The following is a 13,419-nucleotide window of genomic DNA, read 5'->3' on the forward strand; positions in this document are numbered from 1 at the left end:
ACTTACTTTTGTATACTACAGTGTTGATGGTTTCCAATTTCAACTTTCATTTTAGCTTGGCAAAAAGAAATATTTATTTAGGTATGAGGTTTCAGCAACTCACAGGTTCTTCTCCAACACTGTATATATTTGTGATATTCTTTTTTAAAAAAATGAAAATGTTTAACTTTAAAAATGTCATAAATACACCAAACAGTGCAGCTGGTTCTGCTACATTTTTCATACTGCGTGTTCTTAATGAAATTCAGGTTTGATAAGCAATTCAGTGTTACATAGTTAGCTATCTGAAAAAAGACTGAAAGAGTAAACCATTTACTGACTTCATCGTTGAGGACAGATTATAATCAGAGGCTGCAGTTGGTAGTTTTAGGCTTGAATTCAGAGTAGCAAATGAAAAAGCTCCATCCATTTGTGGAAAGCCTGGCAATCCAGCAGAGGCTGCTACTCATGGAAGAGGGAAGAGAAACCATGTATTCATCCTTCTACCTACAGCCTCCTATGACACCTCAACCCTTCCATTGGAGAGTTCTCCTACCCTCCAGGAGCTTAACAACAATAATCTCTCCATGAATGAAATTTCACTTGTGAGATCTCTGGATCCAATCCTTAGTCATTAAACTACGCTATGCCAGCTTTTAACACTATGCTGTGAACAAGTATCATTAACATGGTGAGTTGTAGGTTATATGGCACTGTAATAATAAACAAAAGGTCTCCAACCCTGTATCAGGATACATAAGATTCGTAGGTCTACATCAGTGATGGCCAAACTTGGCCCTCCAGCTGTTTGGGGACTATAATTCCCATCATCCCTGACCACTGGTCCTGTTAGCTAGGGGTGATGGGAGTTGTAGTCCATCTGCAGACAAACTACCCTTATTCTACCACCTTCTAACTGAAGAGCCTGTTGCACCATTTGTTGTTGTTGTTTAGTCGTTTAGTCGTGCCCAACTCTTCGTGACCCCATGGACCAGAGAATGCCAGGCACCTCTGTCCTCCACTGCTTCCCGCAGTTTGGTCAAACTCATGCTGGTAACCTCGAAAACACTATCCAACCATCTCGTCCTCTGTCACCCCCTTCTCCTTGTGCCATCCATCTTTCCCAACATCAGGGTCTTCTCCAGGGAGTCTTCTCTTCTCATGAGGTGGCCAAAGTATTGGAGCCGCAGCTTCACGACCTGTCCTTCCAGTGAGCACTCAGGGCTGATTTCCTTCAGAATGGAGAGGTTTGATCTTCTTGCAGTCCATGGGACTCTCAAGAGTCTCCTCCAGCACCATAATTCAAAAGCATCAATTCTTCGGCGATCAGCCTTCTTTATGGTCCAGCTCTCACTTCCATACATCACTACTGGGAAAACCATAGCTTTAACTATATATGTTGGCAAGGTGATGTCTCTGCTTTTTAAGATGCTGTCTAGGTTTGTCATTGGTTTTCTCCCAAGAAACAGGCGTCTTTTAATTTTGTGGCTGCTCTCACCATCTGCAGTGATCATGGAGCCCAAGAAAATAAAATCTCTCACTGCCTCCATTTCTTGCCCTTCTATTTGCCAGGAGGTGATGGGACCAGTGGCCACGATCTTCGTTTTTTTGATGTTGAGCTTCAGACCATATTTTGCGCTCTCCTCTTTCACCCTCATTAAAAGGTTCTTTAATTCCTCCTCACTTTCTGCCATCAAGGTTGTGTCATCTGCATATGAGAGGTTGTTGATATTTCTTCCAGCAATCTTAATTCCAGCTAGGGATTCATCCAGCCCAGCCTTTCGCATGATGAATTCTGCATATAAGTTAAATAAGCAGGGAGACAAAATACAGCCTTGTTGTACTCCTTTCCCAATTTTGAACCAATCAGTTGTTCCATATCCAGTTCTAACTGTAGCTTCTTGTCCCACATAGAGATTTCTCAGGAGACAGATGAGGTGATCAGGCACTCCTGTTTCTTTAATAACTTGCCATAGTTTGCTGTGGTTGACACAGTCAAAGGCTTTTTGCATAGTCAATGAAGCAGAAGTAGATGTCTTTCTGGAACTCTCTAGCTATCTCCATAATCCAGCGCATGTTTGCAATTTGGTCTCTGGTTCCTCTGCCTCTTCTAAATCCAGCTTGCACTTCTGGGAGTTCTCGGTCCACATACTGCTTGAGCCTTCCTTGAAGAATTTTAAGCATAACCTTGCTAGCGTGTGAAATGAGTGCAATTGTGCGGTAGTTGGAGCATTCTTTGGCACTTCCCTTCTTTGGGATTGGGATGTAGACTGATCTTCTCCAATCTTCTGGCCACTGCTGAGTTTTCCAAACTTGCTGGCATATTGAGTGTAGCACCTTAACAGCATCATCTTTTAAAATTTTAAATAGTTCAGCTGGAATACCATCACTTCCACTGGCCTTGTTATTAGCAGTGCTTTCTAAGGCCCATTTGACTTCACTCTCCAGGATGTCTGGCTCAAGGTCAGCAACCACACTGCCTGGGGTATACGAGACATCCATTTCTTTCTGGTATAATTCCTCTGTGTATTCTTGCCACCTCTTCTTGATGTCTTTTGCTTCTGTTAGGTCCTTTCCACTTTTGTCCTTTATTATGGAAATCTTTGTACGAAATGTTCCTTTCATATCTCCAATTTTCTTGAACAGATCTCTGGTTCTTCGCATTCTATTGCTTTCCTCTATTTCTTTGCATTGCTCGTTTAAGAAGGTCTTCTTGTCTCTCCTTGCTATTCTTTGGAAATCTGCATTCAATTTCCTGTATCTTTCACTATCTCCCTCGCATTTTGCTTGCCTTCTCTCCCCCGCTATTTGTAAGGCCTCATTGGACAGCCACTTTGCTTTCTTGCATTTCCTTTTCATTGGGATGGTTTTCGTTGCTGCCTCCTGTATAATGTTTCGAGCCTCCATCCATAGTTCTTCAGGCACTCTGTCCAGCAAATCTAAATCCTTAAACCTGTTCCTCACTTCCACTGTGTATTCATAAGGGATTTGGTTTAGATTGTATCTTACCGGCCCAGTCGTTTTTCCTACTTTCTTCAGTTTAAGCTTGAATTTTGCTATAAGAAGCTGATGATCTGAGCCACAGTCAGCTGCAGGTCTTGTTTTTGCTGACTCTATAGAGCTTCTCCATCTTTGGCTGCAGAGAATATAATCAATCTGATTTCGATGCTGCCCATCTGGTGATGTCCATGTGTAGAGTCGTCTCTTGTGTTGTTGGAAAAGAGTGTTTGTGATGACCAGCTTGTTCTCTTGGCAGAACTCTATTAGCCTTTGCCCTGCTTCGCTTTGATCTCCAAGGCCAAACTTGCCAGTTGTTCCTTTTATCTCTTGATTCCCTACTTGAGCATTCCAATCCCCTATAATGAGAAGAACATCCTTCTTTGGTGTCACTTCTATAAGGTGTTGTAAGTCTTCATAGAATTGGTCAATTTCAGTTTCTTCAGCACCAGTAGTTGGTGCATAAACTTGGATTACTGTGATGTTAAAAGGTCTGCCTTGGATTCGTATCGAGATCATTCTATCATTTTTGAGATTGCATCCCAGTACAGCTTTCACCACTCTTTTGTTGACTATGAGGGCCACTCCATTTCTTTTACGTGTTTCTTGCCCACAGTAGTAGATATGATGGTCATCTGAACTGAATTCACCCATTCCCGTCCATTTTAGTTCACTGATGCCCAGGATGTCAATATTTATTCATGCCATCTCATTTTTGACCACCTCCAACTTACCCAGGTTCATGGTTCTTATATTCCAGGTTCCTGTGCAATATTTTTCTTTACAGCATCAGACTTTCCTTTTGCTTCCAGGTATATCCGCAACTGAGCGTCCTTTCGGCTTTGGCCCAGCCGCTTCATCAGCTCTGGATCTACTTGTACTTGCCCTCCGCTCTTCCCCAGTAGCATGTTGGACGCCTTCCGACCTGAGGGGCTCATCTTCCAGCGTCATAACTTTTATATGCCTGTTGTCTTTGTCCATGGAGTTTTCTTGGCAGGGATACTGGAGTGGCTTGCCGGTTCCTCCTCCAGGTGGATCATGTTTGGTCAAAACTCTCCACTATGACCTGTTCATCTTGGGTGCCCTGCTCGGCACAGTTCATAGCTTCTCTGAGTTCTTCAAGCTTCTTCGCCACGGCAAGGCAGTGATCCATGAAGGGGCAGTTGCACCATAAGCATTTTCTATCATGAGGTCCCACCTCCAACAGAAGCAATGTCTGAATTTACCAACTGACTGATAGAAGTCTGGATGATTAAGAATGAATCATAGAATCATAGAATCATAGAGTTGGAAGAGACCACAAGGGCCATCGAGTCCAACCCCCTGCCAAGCAGGAAACACCATCAGAGCATATGGTTGTCAAGCCTCTGCTTAAAGACATCCAAAGAAGGAGACTCCACCACACTCCTTGGCAGCAAATTCCACTGTCGAACAGCTCTTACTGTCAGGAAGTTCTTCCTAATGTTTAGGTGGAATCTTCTTTCTTGTAGTTTGGATCCATTGCTCCGTGTCCGATAGAATGCATAGGTTATTGTTGGAATGGGAAACAAGGGATGAGTTGTTAAAGTCTGCTATGGTGCACTGGGTGATAGAGATGACATGATATAGAATTAAGTGGGGGGGGGAATTGTGGAAAAGCTTGTTATACACTAAAAGAGAACTTTATGAAGAGGATATATAGGTGGTTCCTAACCCAGAACAAAGTACCAAAAATGTATAAATTGGAGCCAAGTACCTGTTGGAAATGTCAGGAAACGGAAGTTAGGTTCTATCATATGTGGTGGACTTGTAAATTAGCTAAAGATTTCTGGGAGATGATATATAATGAAATGAAAAAAAAATGCTTAGAAAGACTTTTATAAAAAGACCAGATACCTTACTCTTAGGAATCTTAGGAACAGATGTCCCCACTGATAAAATTAATTTATTCATTTACGCAATTAGAACAGTCTGGATGGTATACGCTCAGAAATGAAAAAAGAGAACAACACCAACAAAGGAGGAATGGCAGAAGAAATTGATGGAACATGTAGAGTTAGCAAATTTAACTAATGTAATAAAAGAACAACAAGGAGATCTTAAGGAAGAGTGGAAAATGTTTGTAGAAAATCTGAAGAATCATGGTAAATAAACTAAAACGTTAGCAGGACTAGAGTAAAAACAGTTTAAAGAAATAATGAGAAGGGAGAGAAAAAAATCTGAATTAAATAAATTATGCAGTACTATTGGGTAATCAAGAACCACCATGGATTGGGGGGGAGGGGAAGTAGTTGATTATTGTATGGTTGTATTGATTGGAGTGTAAAAAACGTGTATTGGAAAATTATATTAAAAAGATGATGATATCTGGATGATTAAGGAACATGAAACCCCAACATGAAAAAGACCATTAGGTAAATGGGATTTCAGTGCACTTAAACAGATGACCTCAGGTGGGACCTGAGCTCCACCCAATGGTTGAAGCAAAATAGTCTTTTCTCTGCACATGCAACAGTGGCCTCAAGTGGGACCTAACATAGGTCACCCATGTAAGTCGGGAACCTACAGGAAAGAAGAAAAGGGCTTCCTAAGATTTAGGGAATGTGTAATAGCACACAGCTCCCAATAGCCACTTCCAAAGAAGCAAATCTTATAATGCTTTACAAAGGTCCTAGGTCTACAAATTTCAAGAAAAAAGGAGCCTGCAGGGAAAATGTTGCCAATGTAGCTACTGCTCTAGTGGAATGAGCAAAAGCTTTAGTTAGTGCTGATAATTTAAGGCCGGTGTAAGCTAAATAAATATAAGCCTTAAGCCACCCAGCCTAAGTAGATGTGGACACCTTCCAGCTCAGGGAAGAAGAGTGGGGGGAAAACAAAACGGGAATCCAACTGGTGGAATGGCTTAGTCCTAGAAATCTACACCTTTAATTGCCAGGACACACCTAATGACTGCTAGGAGTTTTCAGAAGTGTGGACAGAAGTGTGGAAGAGAGCTAATTCCAAGGGAGGGAGGGGGAGGGCTAATTTGAAGGATTACCCCATCCTTATGGAATAACGCAAAGGTTCTTGTTCACAGAAAGGGCATTGAGCTCAGATATTATTCAAGCTGAGGTGACAGCAACCAAAAACAACACTTTGAAGGAAAGCAAGAAAGAGGCGCAGATTTCAAGGCCCAAAATGCAGCTTCTGCCAGACTGATAGTACAGTGTGTAAACCCTAAGAGGGGAACCTGTACTGAACACTAAGAGATTTTAAGATAGCTCCACAAAGAAAATGTTGAAGGAAAGGGTGAGAACTGAGAGGCACAGATGGGAAAATGAATAAAACAAAGCTACAAGCTTGAACCCACAAAGTTGCAGTGGTAGGAAGGAACCACTTCAGTGAAGGCAAAATCAGAAACAGGGGGTTCCAAAAGAGGAAGCAACTTTTTATATTGTTTTGTGTAGTAATTTTGCCTTCAACCACTACGTGAAGCTCATATCCCATCTGAGGTGACTGTTACATGCACAGAGAAAGAATGTTTAATTTCCCCCATTATCTCAACAGCAAAGGTCCAGTGCCTCACAGTCACACCCACCATGGTAGAGATAGCTGAACCAGAAACACTCACATGGTTGTTAGATCATGTACACTGTGCCAAATGGCAATTAGCTAAGGGTGGGGGAGTGGGCTGTCAGACACCTGGAAGGCTCTGCATCAAGGCCATGCAGGTACAGTCTCAGGTGTGCGACTCCATGAACAAAAATAATAATAAAAAAGAGTAATTACAAGGCAAGTCACATACTCAAACAACCCAGTATCAAATAGCAGAAACACATTCCAATTACTATGAACATAAAATCACCAACATTTAAATTTTTTATTGATGATGATGATATTAAATTGCCTGTGCCTAACCTGTTGCTCTCTGACGCACTACATTCCTTGCTTTCTCAACTCCTGGGACTCCTGAGGTGGTAGCACTCCTAAACCTCATTGGTTCCACAACTTCAGGATGATTTCTCCAGCTTAAAGAAAATGATCTTCCAACTGTCGTTCCCTTCTGAGGTTCCAAATTGCCACCTTTCAAATAATGGAATACAGAGGGAAAGTAACTGCACTGTGTTTAAAATGAAAACAATTCAAAAGGAAAGATTCTAAATGAACAAATTCATCTAGTTCAGGAACATAACATCAGTTGATGCATCTCAGATTGAAAAAGAGGAGAGAGGATGAATAAATATTATAAGCAGGCTCTTGATTCAGGGAAGGCATTTCAAGATAGTGATTCAACCAATGAGCAAAGGCTACTTTGGAAATTAACAAGGAGAATATGCAGAAGATGCATTCAGTGGGTCTTCTTCAGAGAAATTAGCATTCATTAAGAATTCTCAAAATATCAAACACATGGACAAACACATTCATTTGAATGTTGGCGAAAAGTAACACTTCAGCATATTCATGCCCAAGTTCTTATACAAAAAAATACAAAGTGTGGCGGAAGAATGAAAAATATTAATCTCTTGTAGCACGGGAAATGAGAGAAGCCACCTCTTCACTTTCTTCAAACACGAGTGTTTTAGGAAAGCAATTATGACCATCCACACTTTCCACAGTAAACATATATATATTGATAAATATTAGTGTGTCTGTAAGCAGATGGCTGCATACTGGGGAGCCACAGACACATTCTTCTGTGTGCTTACAGACATGCATCTTACTGTTACAAATATTTGCTGCAGAGACATATTGAGGATATACAGCCACCCACTTGCTACAAAAAGGGTAGGTATTCATAATGGCACAGTCTGCTAACTTATGGAGGTATGATGTCCCAAAGAAATCAGTCAAATATATAAAACGGGCTCGAAATGTACTTTCGGCAAATATGTAATTCTTTAACTAAGCCTATTCCTGAAAGAGGATGTTCCATATTTTCATATATTAGAACATTTCAAATTAGCAGTGACAATTAATAATAATAATAATTTATGTATTCATTCATTCATACATACCCCTCCCATATGGCTGCCCTTCCCCAGCCACTCTGGGAGGCTCCCAACAGAATATTAATAATAACAATAATAATAACAAGATAAAACATCAAACATTAAAAACTTCCCTAAACAGGGCTGCCTTCAGATATCTTCTGAAAGTCAGATAGTTGTTTATTTCCTTGACATCTGGTGGGAGGGTGTCCCACAGGATGGGAGCCACTATTGAGAAAGCCCTTTGCCTGGTTCCCTGTAACCTCATTTCTCGCAGTGAGGGAACCACCAGAAGGCCCTCATGCTGGACCTCTGTGTCGAGGCTGAACAATGGGGGTGGAGACGCTCCTTCAGGTATACTGGACCGAGGCCGTTTAGGGCTTTAAAGGTCAGCATCAACACTTTTAATTGTGCTCGGAAACGTACTGGGAGCCAATGTAGGTCTTTCAGGTCCGGTGTTATGCGGCCACTCCCAGTCACCAGTCTAGCTGCCACATTCTGGATTAGTTGTAGTTTCCGGGCCACCTTCAAAGGTAGCCCCACGTAGATCGTATTGCAGTAGTCCAAGTGGGAGATAACCAGAGCATGCACCACTCTGGCGAGACGGTCTGCGGGCACGTAGGGTCTCAGCCTGCATACCAGATGGAGCTGATAAACAGCTGCCCAGGACACAGAATTGACCTGCACCTCCATGGACAGCTGTGAGTCCAAAATGACTCCCAGGCTGTGCACCTGGTCCTTCAGGGGCACAGTTACCCATTCAGGATCAGAGAGTCCTCCACACCTGCCTGTCCCCTATCCTCCAAAAACAGTACTTCTGTCTTGTCAGGATTCAACCTCAATCTGTTAGCCACCATCCAACCTCCAACCGCCTCCAGACACTCCCACAGGACATTCACCGCCTTCACTGGTTCTGATTTAAAAGAGAGGTAGAGCTGGGTATCATCCTCTTACTGATGAGCATCCAGCCCAAACCCCCTGATGATCCCTCCCAGCGGCTTCATATAGATGTTAAAAAGCACGGGGGAGAGGACGGAACCCTGAGGCACCCCACAAGTGAGAGCCCAGGAGTCTGAACACTCATCCCCCAACACCACTTTCTGGACACGGCCTGGGAGGAAGGAGTAGAACCACTGTATAACAGGGCCCCCAGCTCCTCTAGATGGTCCAGAAGGATGTCATGGTCAGTGCTATCAAAGGCGACTGAGAGATCCAGCAGAACTAGGAAACAGCTTTCACCTTTATCCCGAGCCTGCCAGAAATCATCAACCAGAATGACCAAGGCAGTTTCAATCCCATCATGAGGCCTGAATCCCCACTGGAAGGGATCTGAATAGTCTGCATCCTCCAGGCGTGCCTGGAGTTGTTCAGCAACCACACGCTCAATCACCTTGCTCAAGAAAGGAAGATTTGAGACTGGGTGATAGTTGGCCATATTGGCAGAGTCCAAAGATGTGTTTTTAAAGAAGCAGTTTACTAACTGCCTCTTTCAGCGGTTCTGGAAAGGCTCCCTCACAGAGGGAAGCATTCACCACCCTGCAGAGCCCATCGCCCAGCCCTTCCCGACTCGCTTTTATGAGCCGGGATGGGCAAGGATCAAGGAGACAGGTGGTTGATTTCACTCGTCCAAGCAGCCTGTTCACATTCTTAGAGGTAACAGATTGGAATTGATCCCACGCAACTTGACTAGACAGGACTCTAGCACTCTCCTGCCCTGGCCCTGCTCCCACAGTGGAGTCCACCTCTTTCTGAATCTGAGCAACTTTATTTGCAAAAAACTTTGCAAAATCATTGCAGAAGATCTTGCGGTTCTTACTGGGCCCCGATGGCAAAGGTGGTTCTGTTAAATTGTGAACCACCTGAAAGAGTCTCCTGCTGCTGTTTTCTGCAGATGTAATAGAAGCGGTGAAGAAGGTCCTCTTCGCCGTCCCTATTGCCACTTGGTAGGCTCGACTCTGAGTCTAACCAGTGTCTGGTCTGATTCAGAATGCGTTTTCCACCACCAGCACTCTACCCGTCTCAGCAATTGTTTCATCACCCTCAGCTCTGGGGAAAACCACAGGGCTGTCTGGGCTCCATGCAATCGGAGAGGACGCTTTGGAGCCAGACAGTCGATAGCCCTGGTTAACTCTGCATTCCAGCGGGCCACCAGGGAATCAGCTGAAAGGCCATCAACATGGGATAAAGCATCCCCTACCACTATCTGGATTCCATTTGGATCCATTAAGTGGCAGGGAACACCAGGTCACACATGTCCGCGATTGGACATGTTGGCCCAATTTATTCAGGGACAGCTTTCCATGAAGTCCCGAGTGGCCCCTTGTTGTGTCGGCATAGATGTTAAAATTCCCTAGGACAACCAAACTGGGTGTCTCCAGGAGAACAGCCGCCATGCCCCTATTGCCCAACTTCCAGAACACTCAGAAAACTGGGTCTTCCCAATAGGAGGCCTGGTGAAAGTAAATGACTTCCTAAAAATAACTGCAATCCCCCCCTTCTGCCCACATGACCTGGGTTGCTGTGCGTAAGAGAAATCTGGTGGAGAAGCAGCGGCAAGAACAGTCCCATCTGCTTCATCCAACCAAGTCTCTGTTACACATGCCAGATCAAGTCGTGGCTGACAGCAGTCTTATGAATCATTGACCCGGCATTGCACGGCAGCACCTTCAGATCATGTGGGTCTCCCTTGCTGATTCCAGTATCCTTCTGGTCAAGACCAGACCTGGATAGTCTTCAAACAATGACTAAACCTGCCTCCTTGGTAATGATGTGGTTTGGTTTTAGCGTAGCTCCTCCTCCAGCCCGTTATCACTATGACTGGGTGTCCCAGTGCATCCCTCCGTGTGGAACCCAGCCCCAGCTATTCTGTTGGCTGGGGCCCACTCCCAGGCAGCCCTGAACCTCTCCCCTTAAGAACAGAACACAAACCATACAATAAACCAATAAAACAGTAGAACAGCCCCCAAAAAACCCAATAATAAAAATTTACAATTATACTAAAATTAAACAAATCCCCAGCCCCATCCAAATGTCCATCCCACCCCCAACAAAACAAAAATAAAATTCAAAACACCACAGATTAAAAACTATTTAAAACATTTAAAAGCATCCTCAACATTTGCCCCAACCCCAGAGACAAGACAAAAGTACTGCTTCTAAAAACATCCCATTGTACAAGAAGTATACAATGTAGATAAACTTAAACTAGGCTTTGAAAGGTGTTTTAATTTAAATGAGGATATAAAAGCTATCTGTTCTTCAGATAGTAGAAGAACTGCTCATACGTACTGGAGAATCCCAGTTCCAATTATATTAGCCATTTAGTAGATAAGAATAGGTAAACAGCAGCTTCACTTTCTGATTCTGCAGTGCACAGAGAACCCATCTTAACTCATGATACTAACAAAGCATTTCAAACTTCAGTTGTTTTTATGTAGACAGGAAATTGCAAAAACCGCATCACAGAAATACAACATGTATATGATCAAGGGACTGTACTTATAATTTTATGTATATAATTTAATATAAATGATTGTGTTCAAATTCAGGTTAAAATTAAAGTTCCAGCACTTCAGCCGCTGCTAAGTTTCCAACACAGACATTCAGATAAGCTACATACTTCTTGCCTACACTCAGTTTGAATATATTTTGCTCTTTATATAACGCTACATCCAATCAGCTTCAAGACACATGAAAATCTCCTGATTTTGTGTGAGCTCATTTACTCTATGCCAATCAAAGCTCGAGAATTACCGTATTTTTCGCCCTATTGGACGCACTGGCCCATAGGACGCACCTAGTTTTCAGGGGGGGAAATCAAGGAAAAAAATATTATTTCCCCCCCGCAGCTCTGGGAGACCTTCTCCCTGCTTTTGCGGGAGGTGGCGGAATTCCCCCACCTCCCGCAAAAGCCCACAGGAGCCGTGCGCGACTCCTACGGGCTTTTCGACCAGGAGGGAAAAGGGACTGAAACGGCCAGTCAGTCCCTTCTCCCTCCTCGGGGAAAAGCCCCCAAGAGGGGCGCGCTCTTCAAAGGGTGCGCGGCTCCTGCGGGCTTTTGCGGGAGATGGGGGAATTCCCCCACCTCCTAGAAAAGCCAGCAGAAGCCGCTGAGCCCCTTTAAAGAGCGCACAGCTTTTGCCTGCTTTTGTGGGAGGTGGGAGAATTCCCCCATCTCCCGCAAAAGCCCACCGGAGGGTTGGAGAGTAGCGGGATGGCGTCGCACGCCTTCCCGCTGCCCCCCATCCTCTGGGGCTGGCCATGGGGGAAGCGCTGCTCCCCCCCCCCCGCCAGCTTCCAACCCGGGTTGGAGAGTAGCGGGAAGGCGTCGCGCGCCTTCCAGCTGCCCCCCATCCTCTGGGGCTGGCCATGGGGGAAGCGCTGCTTTCCCCACCGCCAGCCTCAAAGAGCAGGCTTTGGAGGCTTCGCGTTGCTATCGCTGAACCCAAGGAGCCTGCATTCGCCCCATAAGACGCACACACATTTCCCCTTCATTTTTGGAGGGGGAAAAGTGCGTCTTATAGGGCGAAAAATACGGTAAGTCATAAAAGCTGGTACTTCATTTGCTGCTGTCAGGACAGTAGACGAAGAATGTATGCTGAGTTGCAAAAAACACGGCTGAGTGAATAAGGCTGAAGGAAGATGAAGTGCAAGAGAACACAGAAAGTAACTTGGGGTTAACTTTGCAATATAGCAGTAGATTAACATTTATTATACATAATATATAATCATATTTGCTGTGACTGACAAGCTCTTACAGCTAAACACACACAACTGTTAGAATTTTAACTGAATCAAGGTTTACCTTTTCCTCGTTGTATTTTCTCTTTTTGCTCACTTAGCTTATCCAGTGGCAGATTGGTCATTTCAACACCATACACTGTCCTTGCCAAAACAGATGTAAGAGAATCCATTATGTTAGTCCATTCAGTTATTAGTTCTTCCCAATCTGTAAGGGATGACAGCACACGCAGTAACTCATCCCAGAGCTCTCGAGATATATAAACACTCAGATTAGCACGAACCCAGGCCACAATGAGTGTCTGTGTTGGGGAGACAAGAAAGGGGATTAGAGTGGTGAATCTTGACTTTTCATCTAGAATTTGACAATAGATAAAAGGATACATTTGCAAGCAAAGGCAACCCCCCAACAGTCAAGGCAACATCACTAATCCATGTTCTAGATTCCAAGGGAATAAAAAAAGTTGCACTCAGAAGCAGTAACTTTTCCACAGCCTAAAAGCTTGTTCCATTATCTATTTTTGCAGTCTGAAATGTTTCAAATGTAATATAGGATATTCATTCAATCCATTTATTCATATTCTGACCAATAACTACAAGACCTATAATACATTATTTGCAATTAAATTGCCAAAAACTATTAAGAACAAAGGAAGGCACTCAGGGTAGAGTCTTTGGAATTGTTGAACCTAACTTAGCCATGTTAATTAATTTCAATAGATTTCAATATTTCAATATTTACATACCCTTTAAGCAT

The 13,419-nt window shown here is 43.6% G+C and overlaps 1 protein-coding gene across 15 annotated transcripts in view; it reads right to left on the reverse strand.

Moving 5' to 3' along the window:
- The window catches only part of RALGAPA2 (Ral GTPase activating protein catalytic subunit alpha 2), a 174,459-nt gene that overhangs the window by 120,287 nt on the left and 40,753 nt on the right, over positions 1-13,419 (reverse strand). For 14 of the 15 annotated variants that reach the window (XR_014513117.1, XR_014513118.1, XR_014513119.1 and 11 more), the window contains 2 exons: positions 12,727-12,964; positions 6,853-7,017 (listed from right to left, as the gene is read on the reverse strand). Coding sequence is in view for 11 of the 15 variants with exons in the window: in XM_083448518.1 (XP_083304644.1) it covers positions 6,853-7,017; positions 12,727-12,964 (403 nt within the window). In the remaining 4 variants the exon portion in view is untranslated. The remainder of the gene's footprint in view (positions 1-6,852; positions 7,018-12,726; positions 12,965-13,419) is intronic. The other variant, XM_083448513.1, reaches the window with a different exon arrangement.

This window comes from Podarcis tiliguerta (assembly GCF_965153285.1).
Source record: "Podarcis tiliguerta genome assembly, chromosome: 7".
Classification (NCBI taxonomy): Eukaryota; Metazoa; Chordata; class Lepidosauria; order Squamata; family Lacertidae; genus Podarcis; species Podarcis tiliguerta.